General features: G+C 49.2%; 1 protein-coding gene across 1 annotated transcript in view; it reads left to right on the top strand.

Annotated features, from left to right (window-relative positions):
- C2CD3 (C2 domain containing 3 centriole elongation regulator) overlaps positions 1–20728 on the top strand; it is a 155134-nt gene that overhangs the window by 120460 nt on the left and 13946 nt on the right. Inside the window, exons 29-30 of the mRNA XM_075333991.1 lie at positions 16081–16280; positions 16485–17532. Of these exons, the coding sequence (XP_075190106.1) occupies positions 16081–16280; positions 16485–17532 (1248 nt within the window). The remainder of the gene's footprint in view (positions 1–16080; positions 16281–16484; positions 17533–20728) is intronic.

Raw genomic sequence — 20728 nt, 5'->3', positions numbered from 1 at the left:
TATGGAGTGGAGATGAGGGATAGAGGATATAGTATCAGTATGGTGTGGAGATGAGGGATAGAGGATATAGTATCATTATGGAGTGGAGATGAGGGATAGAGGATATAGTATCAGTATGGAGTGGAGATGAGGGATAGAGGATATAGTATTAGTATGGAGTGGAGATGAGGGATAGAGAATATAGTATCAGTATCGTGTGGAGATGAGGGATAGAGGATATAGTATCATTATGGAGTGGAGATGAGGGATAGAGTATATAGTATCAGTATGGAGTGGAGATGAGGGATAGAGGACATAGTATCAGTATGGAGTGGAGATGAGGGATAGAGGATATAGTATCAGTATGGTGTGGAGATGAGGGATAGAGGATATAGTATCATTATGGAGTGGAGATGAGGGATAGAGGATATAGTATCAGTATGGAGTGGAGATGAGGGATAGAGGATATAGTATCAGTATGGAGTGGAGATGAGGGATAGAGGATATAGTATCAGTATGGTGTGGAGATGAGGGATAGGGGATATAGTATCAGTATGGTGTGGAGATGAGGGATGGAGGATATAGTATCAGTATGGAATGGAGATGAGGGATAGAGGATATAGTATCAGTATGGAGTGGAGATGAGGGATAGAGGATATAGTATCAGTATGGAGTGGAGATGAGGGATAGAGGATATAGTATCAGTATGGAGTGGAGATGAGGGAAAGAGGATATAGTATCAGTATGGAGTGGAGATGAGGGATAGAGGATATAGTATCAGTATGGAGTAGAGATGAGGGATGGGGGATATAGTATCAGTATGGAGTGGAGATGAGGGATGGGGGATGTATCAGTATGGAGTGGAGATGAGGGATAGAGGATATAGTATCAGTATGGAGTGGAGATGAGGGATGGGGGATATAGTATCAGTATGGAGTGGAGATGAGGGATGGGGGATGTATCAGTATGGAGTGGAGATGAGGGATAGAGGATATAGTATCAGTATGAAGTGGAGATGAGGGATAGAGGATATAGTATCAGTATGGAGTGGAGATGAGGGATGGGGGATGTATCAGTATGGAGTGGAGATGAGGGATAGAGGATATAGTATCAGTATGAAGTGGAGATGAGGGATAGAGGATATAGTATCAGTATGGAGTGGAGATGAGGGATAGAGGATATAGTATCAGTATGGAGTGGAGATGAGGGATGGGGGATATAGTATCAGTATGGAGTGGAGATGAGGTATGGGGGATATAGTATCAGTATGGAGTGGAGATGAGGGATAGATGATATAGTATCAGTATGGAGTGGAGATGAGGGATAGAGGATATAGTATCAGTATGGAGTGGAGATGAGGGATAGAGGATATGGTATCAGTATGGAGTGGAGATGAGGGATAGAGGATATAGCATCAGTATGGAGTGGAGATGAGGGATAGAGGATATAGTATCAGTATGGAGTGGAGATGAGGGATAGAGGATATAGTATTAGTATGGAGTGGAGATGAGGGATAGAGGATATAGTATCAGTATGGTGTGGAGATGAGGGATAGAGGATATAGTATCATTATGGAGTGGAGATGAGGGATAGAGGATATAGTATCAGTATGGAGTGGAGATGAGGGATAGAGGATATAGTATTAGTATGGAGTGGAGATGAGGGATAGAGGATATAGTATCAGTATCGTGTGGAGATGAGGGATAGAGGATATAGTATCATTATGGAGTGGAGATGAGGGATAGAGTATATAGTATCAGTATGGAGTGGAGATGAGGGATAGAGGACATAATATCAGTATGGAGTGGAGATGAGGGATAGAGGATATAGTATCAGTATGGTGTGGAGATGAGGGATAGAGGATATAGTGTCAGTATGGAGTGGAAATGAGGGATAGAGGATATAGTATCAGTATGGTGTGGAGATGAGGGATAGAGGATATAGTATCAGTATGGAGTGGAGATGAGGGATAGAGGATATAGTATTAGTATGGAGTGGAGATGAGGGATAGAGGATATAGTATCAGTATGGTGTGGAGATGAGGGATAGAGGATATAGTATCATTATGGAGTGGAGATGAGGGATAGAGGATATAGTATCAGTATGGAGTGGAGATGAGGGATAGAGGATATAGTATCAGTATGGAGTGGAGATGAGGGATAGAGGATATAGTATCAGTATGGAGTGGAGATGAGGGATAGAGGATATAGTATCAGTATGGAGTGGAGATGAGGGATAGAGGATATAGTATCAGTATGGAGTGGAGATGAGGGATGGAGGATATAGTATCAGTATGGAGTGGAGATGAGGGATAGAGGATATAGTATCAGTATGGTGTGGAGATGAAGGATAGAGGATATAGTATCAGTATGGAGTGGAGATGAGGGATAGAGGATATAGTATCAGTATGGAGTGGAGATGAGGGATGGAGGATATAGTATCAGTATGGAGTGGAGATGAGGGATAGAGGATATAGTATCAGTATGGAGTGGAGATGAGGGATAGAGGATATAGTATCAGTATGGAGTGGAGATGAGGGATAGAGGATATAGTATCAGTACGGAGTGGAGATGAGGGATAGAGGATATAGTATCAGTATGGAGTGGAGATGAGGGATAGAGGATATAGTATCAGTACGGAGTGGAGATGAGGGATAGAGGATATAGTATCAGTATGGTGTGGAGATGAAGGATAGAGGATATAGTGTCAGTATGGAGTGGAGATGAGGGATAGAGGATATAGTATCATTATGGAGTGGAGATGAGGGATAGAGGATATAGTATCAGTATGGAGTGGAGATGAAGGATTCATTATCTTAAAGACACCTTAGGGTACTTCTCACATAGCGAGATCGCTGCTGAGTCCCGGTTTTTGTGACGCAGCAGTGACCTCATTAGCAATCTCACTGTGTGTGACACTGAGAAGTGATCTGGCCTCTGCTGTGAGATCGCTGCTCGTTACACACAGTGCTGGTTCATTTTTTGGACGTTGATCTCCTGCTGTGAAGCGCACATCGCTGTGTGTGACAGCGAGAGAGCGACGAAATGAAGCGAGCAGGGAGCCGGCGTCTGGCATCCTGCGGTAAACGGTAACCAAGGTAAATATCGGGTAACCAAGCAAAGCGCTGTGCTTGGTTACCCGATATTTTTCTTGGTTACTAGCATCTGCCGCTCTCACACTGCCAGTGCCGGCTCCCTGCTCCCTGCACAAATAGCCAGAGTACACATCGGGTAAATAAGCAAAGCGGTTTGCTTATTAACCCGTTGTGTACTCTGGCTACGAGTGCAGGGAGCCAGTGCTAAGCGGTGTGCACTGGTAACCAAGGTAAATATCGGGTAACCAAGCGCTTGGTTACCCAATATTTACCTTAGTTACCAAGCGCAGCATCGCTTCCACGCGGCGCTGCTGGCTGGTCACTGGTTGCTGATGAGATCTGCCTGTGTGACAGCTCACCAGCAACCCGTGTAGCGACGCAGCAGCGATCCTGATAAGGTCAGGTCGTCGTCGTGATCACTGGAGCGTCGCTAAAGTGTGATGGTACCTTTACTTCTACCTGATTCCAGCACAATGCACTTTATCTCCTTGCTGGGTGCAGAGAGGAAATGACACATAGCAATTAAATGACATGGAGATAGCGGTTGTTTACTATAGGCCCTTTTACACACTGAGACTTTCAGCGATCCCACCAGCGATTCCAACCTGGCCGGGATCGCTACAAAGTCTCTGGTAAGTCTCTGGTGAGCTGCCAAACAGGCAAACCTGGCCAACGACGCAACAGCGATCCGGACCTGCAGAACGACCTAGCTAGTCAAACACTGGAAACGAGTGATGTCTCCCAATGTCTGTCAATCACTATTCTCTGTCAGTCGGTCTCTCCCTCTCGGTCTCTATTCTCTCTCTGTCGGTCGGTCACTATCTCTGTCCCTCTCTCACAGTCTGTCGGTCATTTTCCCCCCCTCTCTCATACTCACCGATCCCCGGCGCGGCGCTGCACGGCATTCACACTGCTGTGGCGGCTTTTACTATTTTGAAAAAGCCGGCCGCTCATTAAACAATTTCGTATTCCCTACTTTCCCTGCCCACAGGCGCCTATGATTGGTTGCAGTGAGACACGCCCCCACGCTGAGTGACAGGTGTCTCACTGCACCCAATCACAGCAGCCGGTGGGCGGGTCTATACTGTGCAGTGAAATAAATAATTAAATAATTAAAAAAAAAACGGCGTGCGGTCCCCCCCAATTTTAATACCAGCCAGATAAAGCCATACGGCTGAAGGCTGGTATTCTCAGGATGGGGAGCTCCACGTTATGGGGAGCCCCCCCAGCCTAACAATATCAGCCAGCAGCCGCCCAGAATTGCCGCATACATTATATGCGACAGTTCTGGGACTGTACCCGGCTCTTCCCGATTTGCCCTGGTGCGTTGGCAAATCGGGGTAATAAGGAGTTAATGGCAGCCCATAGCTGCCACTAAATCCTAGATTAATCATGTCAGGCGTCTCCCCGAGATTCCTTCCATGATTAATCTGTAAATTACAGTAAATAAACACACACACACCCGAAAAAATCCTTTATTAGAAATAAAAAACACAAACACATTCCCTCATCACCAATTTAATCAGCCCCAAAAGGCCCTCCTTGTCCGGCGTAATCCACGGACCTCCAGCGTCGCATCCAGCTCTGCTGCATGGAGGTGACAGAAGCTGCAGAAGACACCGCCGCTCCTGACACCTCCACGCAGCTAATGAAGGCAATAGCGCGATCAGCTGAGCTGTCACTGAGGTTACCTGGATCCAGCGGTGGATGCAGCTGTGGCCGCGGGTAACCTCAGTGACAGCTCAGCTGATCGCGCTACTCACCTCAGTTGCTGCATGGAGCTGACCGGAGCGGCGGTGAGTATCGCGATCAGCTGAGCTGTCACTGAGGTTACCCGCGGCCACCGCTGCATCCACCGCTAGATCCAGGTAACCTCAGTGACAGCTCAGCCGATCACGCGGCTCTCTTCAGTTTCTGCGTGGAGCTGTCAGGAGCGGCGGTGTCTTCTGCAGCTCCTGTCACCTTCATGCTGGAAGCGACGCTGGAGGTCCGTGGATTACGCCGGACAAGGAGGGCTTTTTGGGGCTTATTAAATTGGTGATGAGGGAATGTGTTTGTGTTTTTTATTTCTAATAAATGATTTTTTCGGGTGTGTGTGTGTGTTTATTTACTGTAATTTACAGATTAATCATGGAAGGAATCTCGGGGAGACGCCTGACATGATTAATCTAGGACTTATAGGCAGCTATGGGCTGCCAATAACTCCTTATTACCCCGATTTGCCAACGCACCAGGGCAAATCGGGAAGAGCCGGGTACAGTCCCAGAACTGTCACATCTAATGTATGCGGCAATTCTGGGCGGCTGCTGGCTGATATTGTTAGGGTGGGGGGCTCCCCATAACGTGGAGCTCCCCATCCTGAGAATACCAGCCTTCAGCCGTATGGCTTTATCTGGCTGGTATTGAAATTGGGGGGGACCGCACGCCGGTTTTTTTAATTATTTATTTCACTGCACAGTATAGACACGCCCACCGGCTGCTTTGATTGGGTGCAGTGAGACACCTGTCACTCAGTGTGGGGGCGTGTCTCACTGTAACCAATCATAGGCGCCGGTGGGCGGGGAAAGTAGGGAATACGAGATTGTTTAATGAGCGGCCGGCTTTTTCAAAATAGTAAAAGCCGCCGCAGCAGTGTGAATGCCGTGCAGCGCCGCGCCGGGGATCGGTGAGTATGAGAGAGGAGGGGAAAATGACCGACAGACTGTGAGAGAGGGACAGAGATAGTGACGGACCGACAGAGAGAGAATAGAGACCGAGAGGGAGAGACCGACTGACAGAGAATAGTGATTGCCAGACATTGGGAGACATCACTCGTTTCCAGTGTTTTAAGTCCCCTTTACACACTGAGACTTTGCTGCACAGCGGGAAACAAAGGACCAAAGAATGGTCCTGAACGATTTGTAGCGATCACAACTTCACAGCGGGGGCCAGGTCGCTGATGTGTTTCACACACTGCAATGTCGCTGGGGAGGTCGCTGTAACGTCACAAAACCGGTGACGTTACAGCGATGTCGTTTGAGATGTTGCAGTGTGTAAAGCCACCTTATGGCACCACTATAGGGATGGATGATGGGATAATCTATGGCAATTCTGGCTGAGATTTACCGAACTGATGACAATAGCTCGGGTCACTTCAGACAGAATTAAATAAAGGGCAGCCAATCTGCCTGTTATTCCCTATACAGGGGATATTACAGTGCAAATAATAGTACAATACAAACAGATCTGTGAGGGGGCGAATACAGGGAGGAGACCCCAATACATCTGGGGGGGGCGATGCTGATTGTGCGCTTTCTAATATCTCTTTACATTAGCTGCTACAATGGTTACATGTCTCCCCACAGAGCGGCTTTCTATGTACTGTATTTTCCGGATTATAAGTTGCACTTCTTTTCCCCCAAAAGTGGGGAGAAAATGGGGTGCGTCTTATTAGCTGAATATGGCTTACTGGTGGAGCGGGGTCACAGGAGGAGGGTTAGTGATACTGAGGACTAGTGGGTGTCACTACAGTGGAGGGGCTCAGGAGGGTCACAGGACAGAGGGTGGGCAATATTGCAGGCTCAGGGATGTCGCAGCATAGCAATGGCGCCCGCCGCCGGGACACCCTTGAGCCCACAGTATCGCCAACCCTCCATCCACTGACTATCCTGGGCCACGACACCCCCTCCTCAGAGCCTGCAGCATCGCCGACCCTGCCTCCTGTGATCCTCCTGAGCCGCGACACCCCGTCCTCCAAACCCACAGCATCACCAACCCTGCCTCCTGTGACGCTCCTGAGCCACGACACCCCCTCCTCCAAACCCACAGCATCGCTGACCCTGCCTCCTGTGACCTTCCTGAGCTGCTCCAACCCTCCTCCGAGCCTGCAGCATCAATTACCCTGCCTCCTGTGACCCTCCCATGAGCTGCGACACCCCCCTCCCCTGCAGAATCGCTGACCCTGCCTCCTGTGACCATCCCCTGAGCTGTGACACCCCCTCCCCTGCAGCATCGCTGACCCTGCCTCCTGTGACCCTCCTGAGCTGCTCCACCCCCTCCTCCGAGCCTGCAGCATCGCTGACCCTGCCTCCTGTGACCATCCCCTGAGCTGTGACACCCCCTCCCCTGCAGCATCGCTGACCCTGCCTCCTGTGACCCTCCTGAGCTGCTCCACCCCCTCCTCCGAGCCTGCAGCATCGCTGACCCTGCCTCCTGTGACCCTCCTGAGCTGCTCCACCCCCTCCTCCGAGCCTGCAGCATCGCCGACCCTGCCTCCTGTGACCCTCCTGAGCTGCTCCACCCCCTCCTCCGAGCCTGCAGCATCGCCGACCCTTAAGGTCCAGTCACACTAAACAACTTACCAGCGATCCCAACAACGATAGGGATCGCTGGTAAGTTGCTAGGAGGTTGCTGGTGAGATGTCACACTGCGACGCTCCAGCGATCCCACCAGCAACCTGACCTGACAGGGATCGCTGGAGCGTCGCTACACGAGTTGCTGGTGAGCTCACCAGCAACCAGTGACCAGCCCCCAGCGCCACGTGGAAGATGCTGCGCTTGGTAACTAAGGTAAATATCGGGTAACCAACCCGATATTTACCTTGGTTACCAGCGCACGGAGCTACACGTGCAGAGAGCAGGGAGCAGCGCACACTGAGCGCTGGCTCCCTGCTCTCCTAGTTACAGCACACATCGGGTTAATTACCCAATGTGTGCTGCAGCTAAATGTGCACAGAGCAGGGAGCAGCACACACCGATTAGCGCTGGCTCATTGCTCTCCTAGTTACAGCACACATCGGGTTAATTACCCGATGTGTCCTGCAGCTACATGTGCACAGAGCAGGAGCCGGCACTGGCAGTGAGAGCGGCGGAGGCTGGTAACAAAGGTAAATATCGGGTAACCAAGGACAGGGCTTCTTGGTTACCCGATGTTTACTGTGGTTACCAGCGTCCGCAGAAGCCGGCTGCTGCTGCCTGCACATTCAGTTGTTGCTGTCTCGCTGTCACACACAGCGATCTGTGCTTCACAGCGGGACAGCAACAACTAAAAAATGGCCCAGGACATTCAGCAACAACCAACGACCTCACAGCAGGGGCCAGGTTGTTGCTGGATGTCACATACAGCGACATCACTAGCAACATCGCTGCTACGTCACAAAAGTTGTTCGTTAGCAGCGATGTTGCTAGCGATGTTGCTTAGTGTGACGGGGCCTTTACTCCTGTGACCGTCCTGAGCTGCTCCACCCCCTCCTCCGAGCCTGCAGCATCGATGACCCTTACTCCTGTGACCCCCTCCTGAGCTGCTCCACCCCCTCCTCCGAGCCTGCAGCATCGATGACCCTTACTCCTGTGACCCTCCTGAGCTGCTCCACCCCCTCCTCCGAGCCTGCAGCATCGCTGACCCTGCCTCCTGTGACCCTCCTGAGCTGCTCCACCCCCTCCTCCGAGCCTGCAGCATTGCTGACCCTTACTCCTGTGACCCTCCTGAGCTGCTCCACCCCCCTCCTCCAAGCCTGCAGCATCACTGACCCTGCCTCCTGTGACCATCCCCTGAGCTGCTCCACCCCCTCCGCGCCTGCAGCATCACTGACCCTGCCTCCTGTGACCCTCCTGAGCTGCTCCACCCCCTCCTCCGAGCCTGCAGCATCGCTGACCCTGCCTCCTGTGACCGTCTTGAGCTGCTCCACCCCCTCCTCCGAGCCTGCAGCATCACTGACCCTGCCTCCTGTGACCTTCCTGAGCTGCTCCACCCCCTCCTCCGAGCCTGCAGCATCACTGACCCTGCCTCCTGTGACCCTCCTGAGCTGCTCCACCCCCTCCTCCGAGCCTGCAGCATCGCTGACCCTGCCTCCTGTGACCGTCTTGAGCTGCTCCACCCCCTCCTCCGAGCCTGCAGCATCGCTGACCCTGCCTCCTGTGACCGTCTTGAGCTGCTCCACCCCCTCCTCCGAGCCTGCAGCATCACTGACCCTGCCTCCTGTGACCTTCCTGAGCTGCTCCACCCCCTCCTCCGAGCCTGCAGCATCACTGACCCTGCCTCCTGTGACCTTCCTGAGCTGCTCCACCCCCTCCTCCGAGCCTGCAGCATCACTGACCCTGCCTCCTGTGATCCTCCTGAGCTGCTCCACCCCCTCCTCCGAGCCTGCAGCATCACTGACCCTGCCTCCTGTGACCCTCCTGAGCTGCTCCACCCCCTCCTCCGAGCCTGCAGCATCGCTGACCCTGCCTCCTGTGACCGTCTTGAGCTGCTCCACCCCCTCCTCCGCGCCTGCAGCCTCGCTGACCCTGCCTCCTGTGACCCTCCCCTGAGCTGCTCCACCCCCTCCTCCGAGCCTGCAGCATCGCTGACCCTGCCTCCTGTGACCCTCCTGAGCTGCTCCACCCCTCCTCTGAGCCCGCAGCATCGCTGACCCTGCCTCCTGTGACCCTCCTGAGCTGCTCCACCCCTCCTCTGAGCCTGCAGCATCGCTGACCCTGCCTCCTGTGACCCTCCTGAGCTGCTCCACCCCTCCTCTGAGCCCGCAGCATCGCTGACCCTGCCTCCTGTGACCCTCCTGAGCTGCTCCACCCCCTCCTCCGAGCCCGCAGCATCGCTGACCCTGCCTCCTGTGACCCTCCCCTGAGCTGCTCCACCACCGCTGATCCTCCCTGGTCAGCTAACATAAGACACACTAAGATTATTAGGTGGACCATCATTTTTAATATTAAAAATATTTTTCCCTATTTTCCTCCTCTACATTTGGGGTGCGTCTTATAATCCAGTGCGGTATGATTGGTGGGGATATTCTATAAGTCAGATTCAGATCCGAGTCTTACCGATTTATTAAAGTCTCCTGAAGAATTGTCTAAGAATAAAGACAAAGAAACGCGTGGAGACCATTGTAATATTATTGGTCACTCCTATGGGTGAATCACTAAGCGCACTTATGTAGGTTCTCTTTAGTATCATTAATAAAGGTTACGTTTTACCTCAATACAGCTCGTAATGTGTTTGATTCATACAAAAAACGACTGTATCGTCTAATCCGAGCAATAATTGTGGACATTTTAATTGTAAGGCCCAGTGCCCACGCTGTGTAGTTTTGACGCGTATTTTCAGAAATCTGCAGCAAACTCTGCATGTCCATTGTGAAGCCAGCAAAGTCTATGAGAATTCAGAGGTGCTGTGCCCACGTTGCCTATTTTTCCCTTGCGTATTTGGTGCAGATTTGGTGCAGAAAAAAAGAAATCTGCACCAAATACGCAAGGGAAAAATACTCAGAAAAATACATTTAGCTATCTGGAAATAAAGAAATGCATGAAAAATGGTATTGCAAAACTGCTATTAATATTTGAAAATAGTAGCGATGTTTAGCAAATGTATTGAGCCCGAAAACCAACGACAAGGTAATCTCTAATTTTTCGGGAACTTAACCTTAATGCCTCTCTTAATTCCTGAAAAATTCAGGGACCGAGGAGGATCAAAAAATGCAGACTCTCAAATAGTAACAGAGTGGCTGGAACCTTAACAAATTTCAGACCTAATCCTGACCCACAACTAGAAGTAGCCGTGGGACGAGCCTACGATGACCTAGTCGCCTCGACACAGGCGGAGAACTAAATAATTTCACAGATAGAAATATAAGAAAGCTAATCTGCCTCTGAGCAGTCCCCAAAGATAGATAGATAGCCCCCCACATGTAAAGGGTACGGTGATATAGAAAAACACAATACAAAGCTAGAAAAGACAGATTTCAGCAAAGGTGAGGCCCAAACTATCTTTATAGAAAACGATAGGAAGGAACAACTGTCTGCAACCGTAAAAACCCTAATATATACCAGCACTTCTGATATGGAAAAATCCTGAGGTCACACAACCTCTCCCCCACTGAATCAGCACTCTGTTGTTACTGGGATCCAAAAACACTAATACAGATGAGGGACTGAATTAATACCAAGCATGACAAACACAATACCTTGCAGAATCATGGAGCTAAGTATACAGACACTCCCAGCAGGGAATGATCTAATTCCACCAAGAACTCCACACAGACAAAATAGGAATCAAGCATTAGTATTAAGCAGAAAAAAACAAGAAAGTGGAAAACAAACAGCAGAGGTACAAAGACTACTTGTCTGAGAGGACTTCTGATAGTGAGCAGATCTGGTTACAGAATGTCCTTAACACACAGGACCACCGGCAAGTAGCAAGAGAAAACTACTCAGTTATATAGTCCTAATCTGACCCTGATTGCCAGTCCTCCACAGGTGTGTGGATTTCATTCCACAAATCAACTGCACTGCCAGCACTGACCACAAGAGGGAGCCTCAAACTGGAAAATGTATTAACAACATAGAGATTACCTTGTTGTTGGTATCGGGCTCAATTGCACTGATCAATACATTTGCTAAACATCTCTATTACTTTCAAATATTCATAGCAGTTTTGCAATACCTTTTTTTCATGTATTTTTCATTTTTTTCCAGATAGCTAAATGTATTTTTCATTGTTCATAGTATCCCTATAGCAGTAATGCTTCACCATTTTTCATGTTTATATTTTGATAGTGGTTAGTGTGCAGCTGATCTTTATTTCTAGTCATGTATTTTTAAGGTAGCACCTAATTCACACACATATAGGTGTTCCAGTCTGTCATTTTTCTGAATGTTAGCCCAACATGTCTGCTTTTTAAATCAGCAGACATGTGCGAGAATCACCACCGGCTGACTGCAGCAGCCGGAGGTGATTACAGCTTTTCGACCGAAGACTTACAAGTATGTCATCTGCCGTGAGCAGGTTAGTCTTGCTGCAACCTGTAATACTCTTGAACAACTCGATGCTGACATCGGTTTTTGCGCTGCTTTTATAGCCAGGAAATTCTGACATCAGCAGTTTTTATCTGCTTGTTGAGCAGTCATCCTATTAGTTATACCAATTTGCGTATTCAGCATATCTAAATATAAGTATATACAGTATATATTACGTTATTACTGTAACAGTTACTAGGCGGAAAAAAAATGGACGTGACTGGAAGAAACGGATGTGATTTTTGGATTCGGCACACCATTCATAAAGATCACGTCTTATAGTCAGCAAAATTGATGTAGACTAGTTCTATGAGGAACCTTCTTTCCCAAAGACATAGTGGATGCCCCCTTGTCACCATCACAGGCCTAGCTGTAAATCTCTGGACTGTCCCATCGTATATTTGTACATTGTAATAAGACTTCATTTTTCCAAGCTGACCTCCAGTCTGATAACCCATCTCCTACAGTCACCCAGTCCCTTAATAACCCTGGATGCTCTTTTCTGCACCCGATCTAGTTCATGTGTCCTTCTTATACACCGGAGACCAAATTTGTACAGTATTCTAAGTGTGGTCGTACTAGTGACTTGTATAGAGGAAAACTATGTTTTCGTTATGAGCATCTCGGCCTCTTTTAATGCTTCCTGTTATTTCATTAGCCTTGGCGGCAGCTGCCTGACACTGGTTACTAAAGTTGAGTTTGCCGTCCTCCCATACACCCAAATCTTTTTCAGTGACAGTTTTACCCAGTGTTTTATAATTAAGTATATAATTATAAATGTTATTTCCTTTTCCCAAATGCATGACCTTATATTTATCCACATTATACTTCAATTGCCATTTCTCAGCCCAAGCCTCCAGCTTACAGAAATCCTTCTGTAATATTAACCTATCCCCTGTGTTGACTACCCTTCAGAGTTTAGTATCATGTGCAAATATTGAAATTCTACTCCGTATGCATCCTACAAGGTAATTAATAAATATGCTAAAAAAGAAGAGGGCCCAATACTGACCCATGTGTTACCCCACTGATAACTGTGACCCGGTCTGAGTGTGCTGCATTAATAACCACCCTTGGTTTCCCGTCACTAAGCCGGTTCTTAACTCAGTTACACATCTTCTACCTATTCCCATTAATCTCATTTTCTGTACCCACCTTCTGTGCGGCACTGTATCAAACGCCTTTGAAAACTTCATATAGCCAACATCCAATGCATTTCCCTTGTCCAGTCTGGAACTTACCTACCCATAGAAGCTGATCAGGTTAGTTTGACAGGCCCGATCCCTCATAAACCCATGTAGATATGAGGTAATTCATCTTGAGATGTGGAGGTCGCCTGAGCTATAGCTTGTTTGTTCAAACATAATAAGAATATCTGTGTATATAAATAATCAAAATGTAGTTGCATAATTATCTGTCTGTCTATGTAGCCATCGCATAGACCCATAATATAATTCTAAGCTGTATAAGTCATGAAGGAGTTAACTAAAGATAATGAAGCCAGAATGTGAAGCTGCAAAAGTGTTATCAGTAATGTTCACACAGAAAGAATGTACAGAAACAAACTGCGCTGTGAGAAATTAAGGCGTAAAAGTACTCCCTGTTTAGCTTCAAGGTTAGAGATGCAAACTGTATAATTGTATCTATCTAATACATGGGTCAGTTGGTGATGCTGGCTCAAGGAGAACATGTCTATTTGTTAAGGTTTGTTGGGATACAAGTGATCCCTCGATCTGACCGTTGTTCCAAATTAAAGATATCGTGTGTGCACGGCGAAAAAGAATAATAATTAATTGGAAATCAATTATGACTCTTCCTCTCACGACCAAAGCTAAGGCAAGACTGAAATCTTTATTCTTGGACAATTAGACCACGAAGTAAAAGGGGTGTAAACAAAAGTTTTAGTCCAATCAAGTATCGTAGGTCAGGGCTTCATGACGTAGAGAGATCTACACATCCTCCTTGGATTGGTCAGTCCAGACTCCAGGAATTTATTTTGTCCATCTGTCTTGGGTGCAGGACAGGAAATGGCAGCCATGTTCAAGCTATACATATATATATATATATATATATATATATATATATATATATATATATATATATATATATATATATATATATCCTAGTATATACTGAGTCTAAGGAAAATACACTGAATATGCAATATACCTATATAAACGTATTAGTAAAAGAATAAAAGAGAACAAAGACATGCATAGATATGTGTGTTAGTTTACATCTTACTAAACTATATACCTGAGTCTATGAAATGGCTGAACTAAGTATTTTTGGTTACTCAGTTCTCATCCCCAACATTATGTGTTCATTGTCTGATACATTGATATATCGGCACTGGTATACAGCTAATACGGCACCATCTCTGAATATCCCAAAGGATGACCCCATTAGCAGTCTTCACCCAAACTCCTCCCTTGACAGAGATACTCCATGATAACAACTTTTAGGAATCCCTCAAGGATTTTACCCACAATAGAGGTTAACCTTACCGGCCCATAATTCCAGACTTGGATTTTGTCTCCTTTTTGTATATTGGCCCCACATTTTCTCTTTGTTGTCCTGTGGTGCAGAGGCAGTTATTAAATGAGTAAGTAGAAAGCTAGAGTTCTTCTTTAAAGGGAACCTGTCACCAGATTTTTCCCTATTAAACTAAAAGTCTCCCCTTCTGCAGCTCCTGTGCTGCATTCTATGAAGGTGCACCTTGGCCCTGACTGTGCTTCCAGACCCCAAAAATAACTTTATAAAACCTGGCCATTAGGTATGCTAATTACCTTGGTTGGCGAGATGGGCGGGCTCATTTTCTGCTCATGTCCCCCCTCCTGCCGCTGATCGCCGTCCTCCTTTTTTGATTGACAGGATGATGCCATTCGTCATCCTCCTTGTCGCATTTTCAAATCTCGCGCCTGTGCAGTTAGGTCTGCTCGCGCATTTTGCTCTGCCATATCGCGGCCAGAGCAGAAAACATAGCTGCCCTCACTCGCGTCGGTGAGCTAAATGCGCAGGCGTGAGATTATGGGCTGGTCCGAGCATGGCGCTGGTAAGGTCATGCACAGCGCCGACCTCACCAGCGCCATGCTCGTACCCACCCATCATCTCGCACCTGCGCATTTAGCTCACCGGCGCGAGCTAGGGCAGCTGTGTTTTCTGCTCTGGCCGTGATATGGCAGAGCGAACTGCGCCTGCGCGAGATTTGAAAATGCGACGAGGAGGATGACGAAGGGCGTCATCACGTCAATCAAAACAGGAGGACGGCGATCAGCGGCAGGAGGGGGTAAAGGAGCAGGAAATGAGTCCGCCCATCTCGCCAACCAAGGTAATTAGCATACCTAACGGCCAAGTTTTATAAAGTTACTAGCTGTACTACCCGGCTTCGGCCGGGTTAATAACTGCTGTTAACAAAATAGAATGTATTAACATTCCCGGGATAGAATGTATAAATAGAATGTATTAACGCCCGGGGTAGTAACTGTCTCTCTGTTTCTCTCCCATTCTCTGTCTGTCTCCCCCTCTGTATATATCTCTCTGTCTCTCTCTCTTTGTCTCTCTCTTTCCCTGTCTGTCTCTTTCTCCGTCTGTCTCAATCTCTTTCCCTGTCTGTCTGTCTATCTCTTTCCTTGTCTGTCTATCTAGCTCTGTCACTTTCCCTGTCTGTCTCTTTCCCTCTCTTTCCCTGTCTGTCTGTTTCCCTGTTTGTCTCTGTCTCTTTGTCTGTGTCTGTCTCTTTACCTTTATGTGTCTGTCTCTTACCCTGTCTGTCTGTCTCTTTCCCTGGCTGCATTGTGACACGCCAACATTCCATATAAGGGCGTGGCTGCGCATTCTTCTGTAGTTCTGGCTGCACTGTGGCTCCCAGCTCCATTCGCTTTAATGGAGGCAGGTTTTTTGGTGAATAAATGTAAAGAGCGGGGTTAAAATTTCCCCTTAAAACATAGCCTATGACGCTCTCGGGGCCCAGAAGTGTGAGTGTGCAAAAATTTGTGGCTGTAGCTGCGACGGTGCAGATGCCAATCCCGGACATACATACACACACACACACACACTCATACACATAGACACACACACACACATATTCAGCTTTATATATTAGATTTTTGGGGTCTTGAAGGGGAGTCGGGGCCAAGGTGCACTTTCATAGAATGCAGCCCAGGAGCTGCAGAAGGGGATTCTTTTAGTTTAATAGGGAAAAATCTGTTAATAAAGCGGGCATGTTCTTCTGTTTTGTAGGAAGAACCTCGGTGAACTTGATGATATTCAGAAATACTTCAACCAGAAATTGTACCGGAGTCTGTCGAGCTGCGAACCTTCGGGAGGGAGATCCCTCCAGAAAGCGGAGCCCAAACCTCCGAGCGACGAGGATACAGAGACCCGTCTACTGCTGACGAGATCCAACCTATTAGTGTCCCAAGTCAGCAACCTCATCAGCGGTACGTGGAGACCCCTGTATAGTCGCCCCCCACTACCCCGGACCACTGTGTTTCTTGTCACATGATCGTGCCCCGGCAGGTTTGTGGGGGCCATTGTGTAATTTCCGGTGTGGAGCCGGGTGTTGCCAGAATACCCCTTTAAGAATTTATTAATTAGGAGTAAATTAGTAAAAAATAAAACAAAAATTCTATCTTTTGCTCCAGGACTTCAGGAAAATCGCCTTTTCCAAGGACCAACCAGCAGCGGGATGAACGCAGCATGTCCGATCCAGCACAGGGACGCAGCAGCTCCGGAGCTGTCTCCTGACCGGCCACCCCAGAGTGCACAGGTCATAGGTCACCAGAAGGAGGCGGATGATGAGAGTCATCACCGCAGAGCAGACACCCCACCGTTCTCTACCGCAGGATCCCCCACTAATGTAGAGGACGACTTGTCAGACCCTCCACTGAGAGAAGGCAGCTTTTTCCTGGATCTCCATGCCGGCAGCAGCGATGACGAGGAGTACGAGGAAAATGTCATCGAACCTCGGACTCTTAATGAGGTCACCACCATGACTGATAGGACCAGCCCCTGGTCTAGTCTGGTGTCCGACACCGAGCCCGACTTCATGGAACCCGATCCAGCAGACGGCCCGCCGGCCGAAGATCACACCGAGGGGGCTGTATACAAGGTCGATCGGTCCAGTGGCCTCGGATCTGAAGGATTCAGTGAATCGCAGAGTTCAGGGAAGGATCCCCGAATCACGGACTGTGCTCGGAACGAGGCACAAGATGCGGTGACTGGGCGAGATTTACCCACAATCCAAACCCCCGACCTCTGGGAGGATGGAGGCTGGGAAGAAAACAGAGAAGAGGCCGAGACGACCTCAGCTAACCTGGAGACCAATGATGTATGTGATGAGGAACCTGATGTCCTGGCGGACAAGGGGAAATCTCAAGATGACTGGACCCACCAGGACATCGGCCCGTCCGAAGAGGATCCAGCCGACCCACTAGGCAGGCCGAGCCGTCACACACACTATATCCTGGGGGACCAGGAGGAGGGGAGATCTCAATATGACTGGACCCACCAGGACACCAGCCCGTCCAAAGAGGATCCAACCGGCCCACCAGGCCGGCCAAGCCGCCACCTATCGTATATCCTGGGGGACCAGGAGGAGGGGAAATCTCAAGATGACTCGACCCACCAGGACACCAGCCCATCCGAAGAGGAACCGACCGACCCACCAGGCCGGCCGAGCCGCCAACTACTGTATCCTTACTCTGATGGGGATGCAGGGACGGGCAGGATGCGGGCATGGAGTTACTGCCAGACACCCGCCATGTTTTATATAAGGTTGTCAAGCAGAAATTCCCTAGCAACCAGTCTGTCAGATCTGTCAGCACCTTTCTGCCACTGATTGGCTTATCTCACATTTTACAATATCTATTTGATTCCAGCAAATATAAAATTTCCTGTTTCTAAGCTGTACAGATCTTAAACTCACAACAGCATGTGTAGACAGAGGAGGGGGCTGGATATGATGTGTAAACAGGAGGGGGCTGGATATGATGTGTAGACAGAGGAGGGGGCTGGATATGATGTGTAGACAGAGGAGGGGGCTGGATATGATGTGTAGACAGAGGAGGGGGCTGGATATGATGTGTAAACAGGAGGGGGCTGGATATGATGTGTAAACAGAGGAGGAGGCTGGATATGATGTGTAGACAGAGGAGGGGGCTGGATATGATGTGTAGACAGAGGAGGGGGCTGGATATGATGTGTAGACAGAGGAGGGGGCTGGAAATGATGTGTTGGCAGAGGAGGGGGATGGATATGATGTGTAGACAGAGCAGGGGGCTGGATATGATGTGTAGACAGGAGGGGGCTGGATAGGATGTGTAGACAGGAGGGGGCTGGATATGATGTGTAGACAGAGAAGGGGGCTGGATATGATGTGTAAACAGGAGGGGGCTGGATATGATGTGTAGACAGAGGAGGGGGCTGGATATGAAGTATAGACCGAGAAGGGAGCTGGATATGATGTGTAGACAGAGGAGGGGGCTGGATATGATGTGTAGACAGAGGAGGGGGCTGGATAGGATGTGTAGACAGAGGAGGGGGCTGGATATGATGTGTAGACAGGAGGGGGCTGGATATGATGTATAGACAGGAGGGGGCTGGATATGATGTATAGACAGGAGGGGGCTGGAAATGATGTATAGACAGAGGAGGAGGCTGGATAGGATGTGTAGACAGAGGAGGGGGCTGGATATGAAGTATAGACAGAGAAGGGGGCTGGATACCATGGGTAGACAGAGGAGGGGGCTGGAAATGATGTGTAGACAGAGGAGGAGGCTGGATAGGATGTGTAGACAGAGGAGGGGGCTGGATATGAAGTATAGACAGAGAAGGGGGCTGGATACCATGGGTAGACAGAGGAGGGGGCTGGATATGATGTATAGACAGGAGGGGGCTGGAAATGATGTGTAGACAGAGGAGGAGGCTGGATAGGATGTGTAGACAGAGGAGGGGGCTGGATATGAAGTATAGACAGAGAAGGGGGCTGGATACCATGGGTAGACAGAGGAGGGGACTGGATATGATGTGTAGACAGAGGAGGGGGCTGGATAGGATGTGTAGACAGAGGAGGGGGCTGGATAGGATGTGTAGACAGAGGAGGGGGCTGGATAGGATGTGTAGACAGGCGGGGGCTGGATATGATGTGTAGACAGGAGGGGGCTGGATATGATGTGTAGACAGGAGGGGGCTGGATATGATGTATAGACAGGAGGGGGCTGGATATGATGTGTAGACAGAGGAGGGGACTGGATATGATGTGTAGACAGAGGAGGGGGCTGGATATGAAGTATAGACAGAGAAGGGGGCTGGATACCATGGGTAGACAGAGGAGGGGGCTGGATATGATGTGTAGACAGGAGGGGGCTGGATATGATGTGAAGACAGGAGGGGGCTGGATATGATGTATAGACAGGAGGGGGCTGGAAATGATGTGTAGACAGAGAAGGGGGCTGGATAGGATGTGTAGACAGAGGAGGGGGCTGGATACCATGGGTAGACAGAGGAGGGGGCTGGAAATGATGTGTAGACAGAGGAGGAGGCTGGATATGAAGTATAGACAGAGAAGGGGGCTGGATATGATGTGTAGACAGAGGAGGGGGCTGGATACCATGGGTAGACAGAGGAGGGGGCTGGATAGGATGTGTAGACAGAGGAGGGGGCTGAATATGATGTGTAGACAGAGGAGGGGGCTGGATAGGATGTGTAGACAGAGGAGGAGGCTGGATAGGATGTGTAGACAGAGGAGGGGACTGGATATGATGTGTAGACAGAGGAGGGGGCTGGATATGATGTGTAGACAGAGGAGGGGGCTGGATATGATGTGTAGACAGGAGGGGGCTGGATATGATGTGTAGACAGAGGAGGGGGCTGGATATGATGTGTAGACAGGAGGGGGCTGGATAGGATGTGTAGACAGAGGAGGGGACTGGATATGATGTGTAGACAGAGGAGGGGGCTGGATATGATGTGTAAACAGGAGGGGGCTGGATAGGATGTGTAGACAGAGGAGGGGGCTGGATAGGATGTGTAAACAGGAGGGGGCTGGATAGGATGTGTAGACAGAGGAGGGGGCTGGATATGATGTGTGACAGGAGGGGGCTGGATAGGATGTGTAGACAGAGGAGGGGGCTGGATATGATGTGTAAACAGGAGGGGGCTGGATATGATGTGTAGACAGAGGTGGGGGCTGGATAGGATGTGTAGACAGAGGAGGGGGCTGGATAGGATGTGTAGACAGAGGAGGGGGCTGGATAGGATGTGTAGACAGAGGAGAGGGCTGGATATGATGTGTAGACAGAGGAGGGGGCTGGATAGGATGTGTAGACAGAGGAGGGGGCTGGATATGATGTGTGACAGGAGGGGGCTGGATAGGATGTGTAGACAGAGGAGGGGGCTGGATATGATGTGTAGACAGGAGGGGGCTGGATAGGATGTGTAGACAGAGGAGGGGGCTGGATATGATGTGTAAACAGGAGGGGGCTGGATAGGATGTGTAGACAGAGGAGGGGGCTGGATAGGATGTGTAGACAGAGGAGGGGGCTGGATATGATGTGTAGACAGGAGGGAGCTGGATAGGATGTGTAGACAGAGGAGGGGGCTGGATATGATGTGTAGACAGGAGGGAGCTGGATAGGATGTGTAGACAGGAGGGGGCTGGATATGATGTGTAGACAGAGGTGGGGGCTGGATAGGATGTGTAGACAGGAGGGGGCTGGATATGATGTGTAGACAGGAGGGAGCTGGATAGGATGTGTAGACAGAGGAGGGGGCTGGATATGATGTGTAGACAGGAGGGAGCTGGATAGGATGTGTAGACAGGAGGGGGCTGGATATGATGTGTAGACAGAGGTGGGGGCTGGATAGGATGTGTAGACAGGAGGGGGCT

Source organism: Anomaloglossus baeobatrachus, chromosome 2 (genome assembly GCF_048569485.1).
Source record: "Anomaloglossus baeobatrachus isolate aAnoBae1 chromosome 2, aAnoBae1.hap1, whole genome shotgun sequence".
Lineage (NCBI taxonomy): Eukaryota > Metazoa > Chordata > Amphibia > Anura > Aromobatidae > Anomaloglossus > Anomaloglossus baeobatrachus.
The sequence above is the reverse complement of the archived record's forward strand: the minus strand, read 5'-3'. Positions and strand labels throughout refer to the sequence as shown.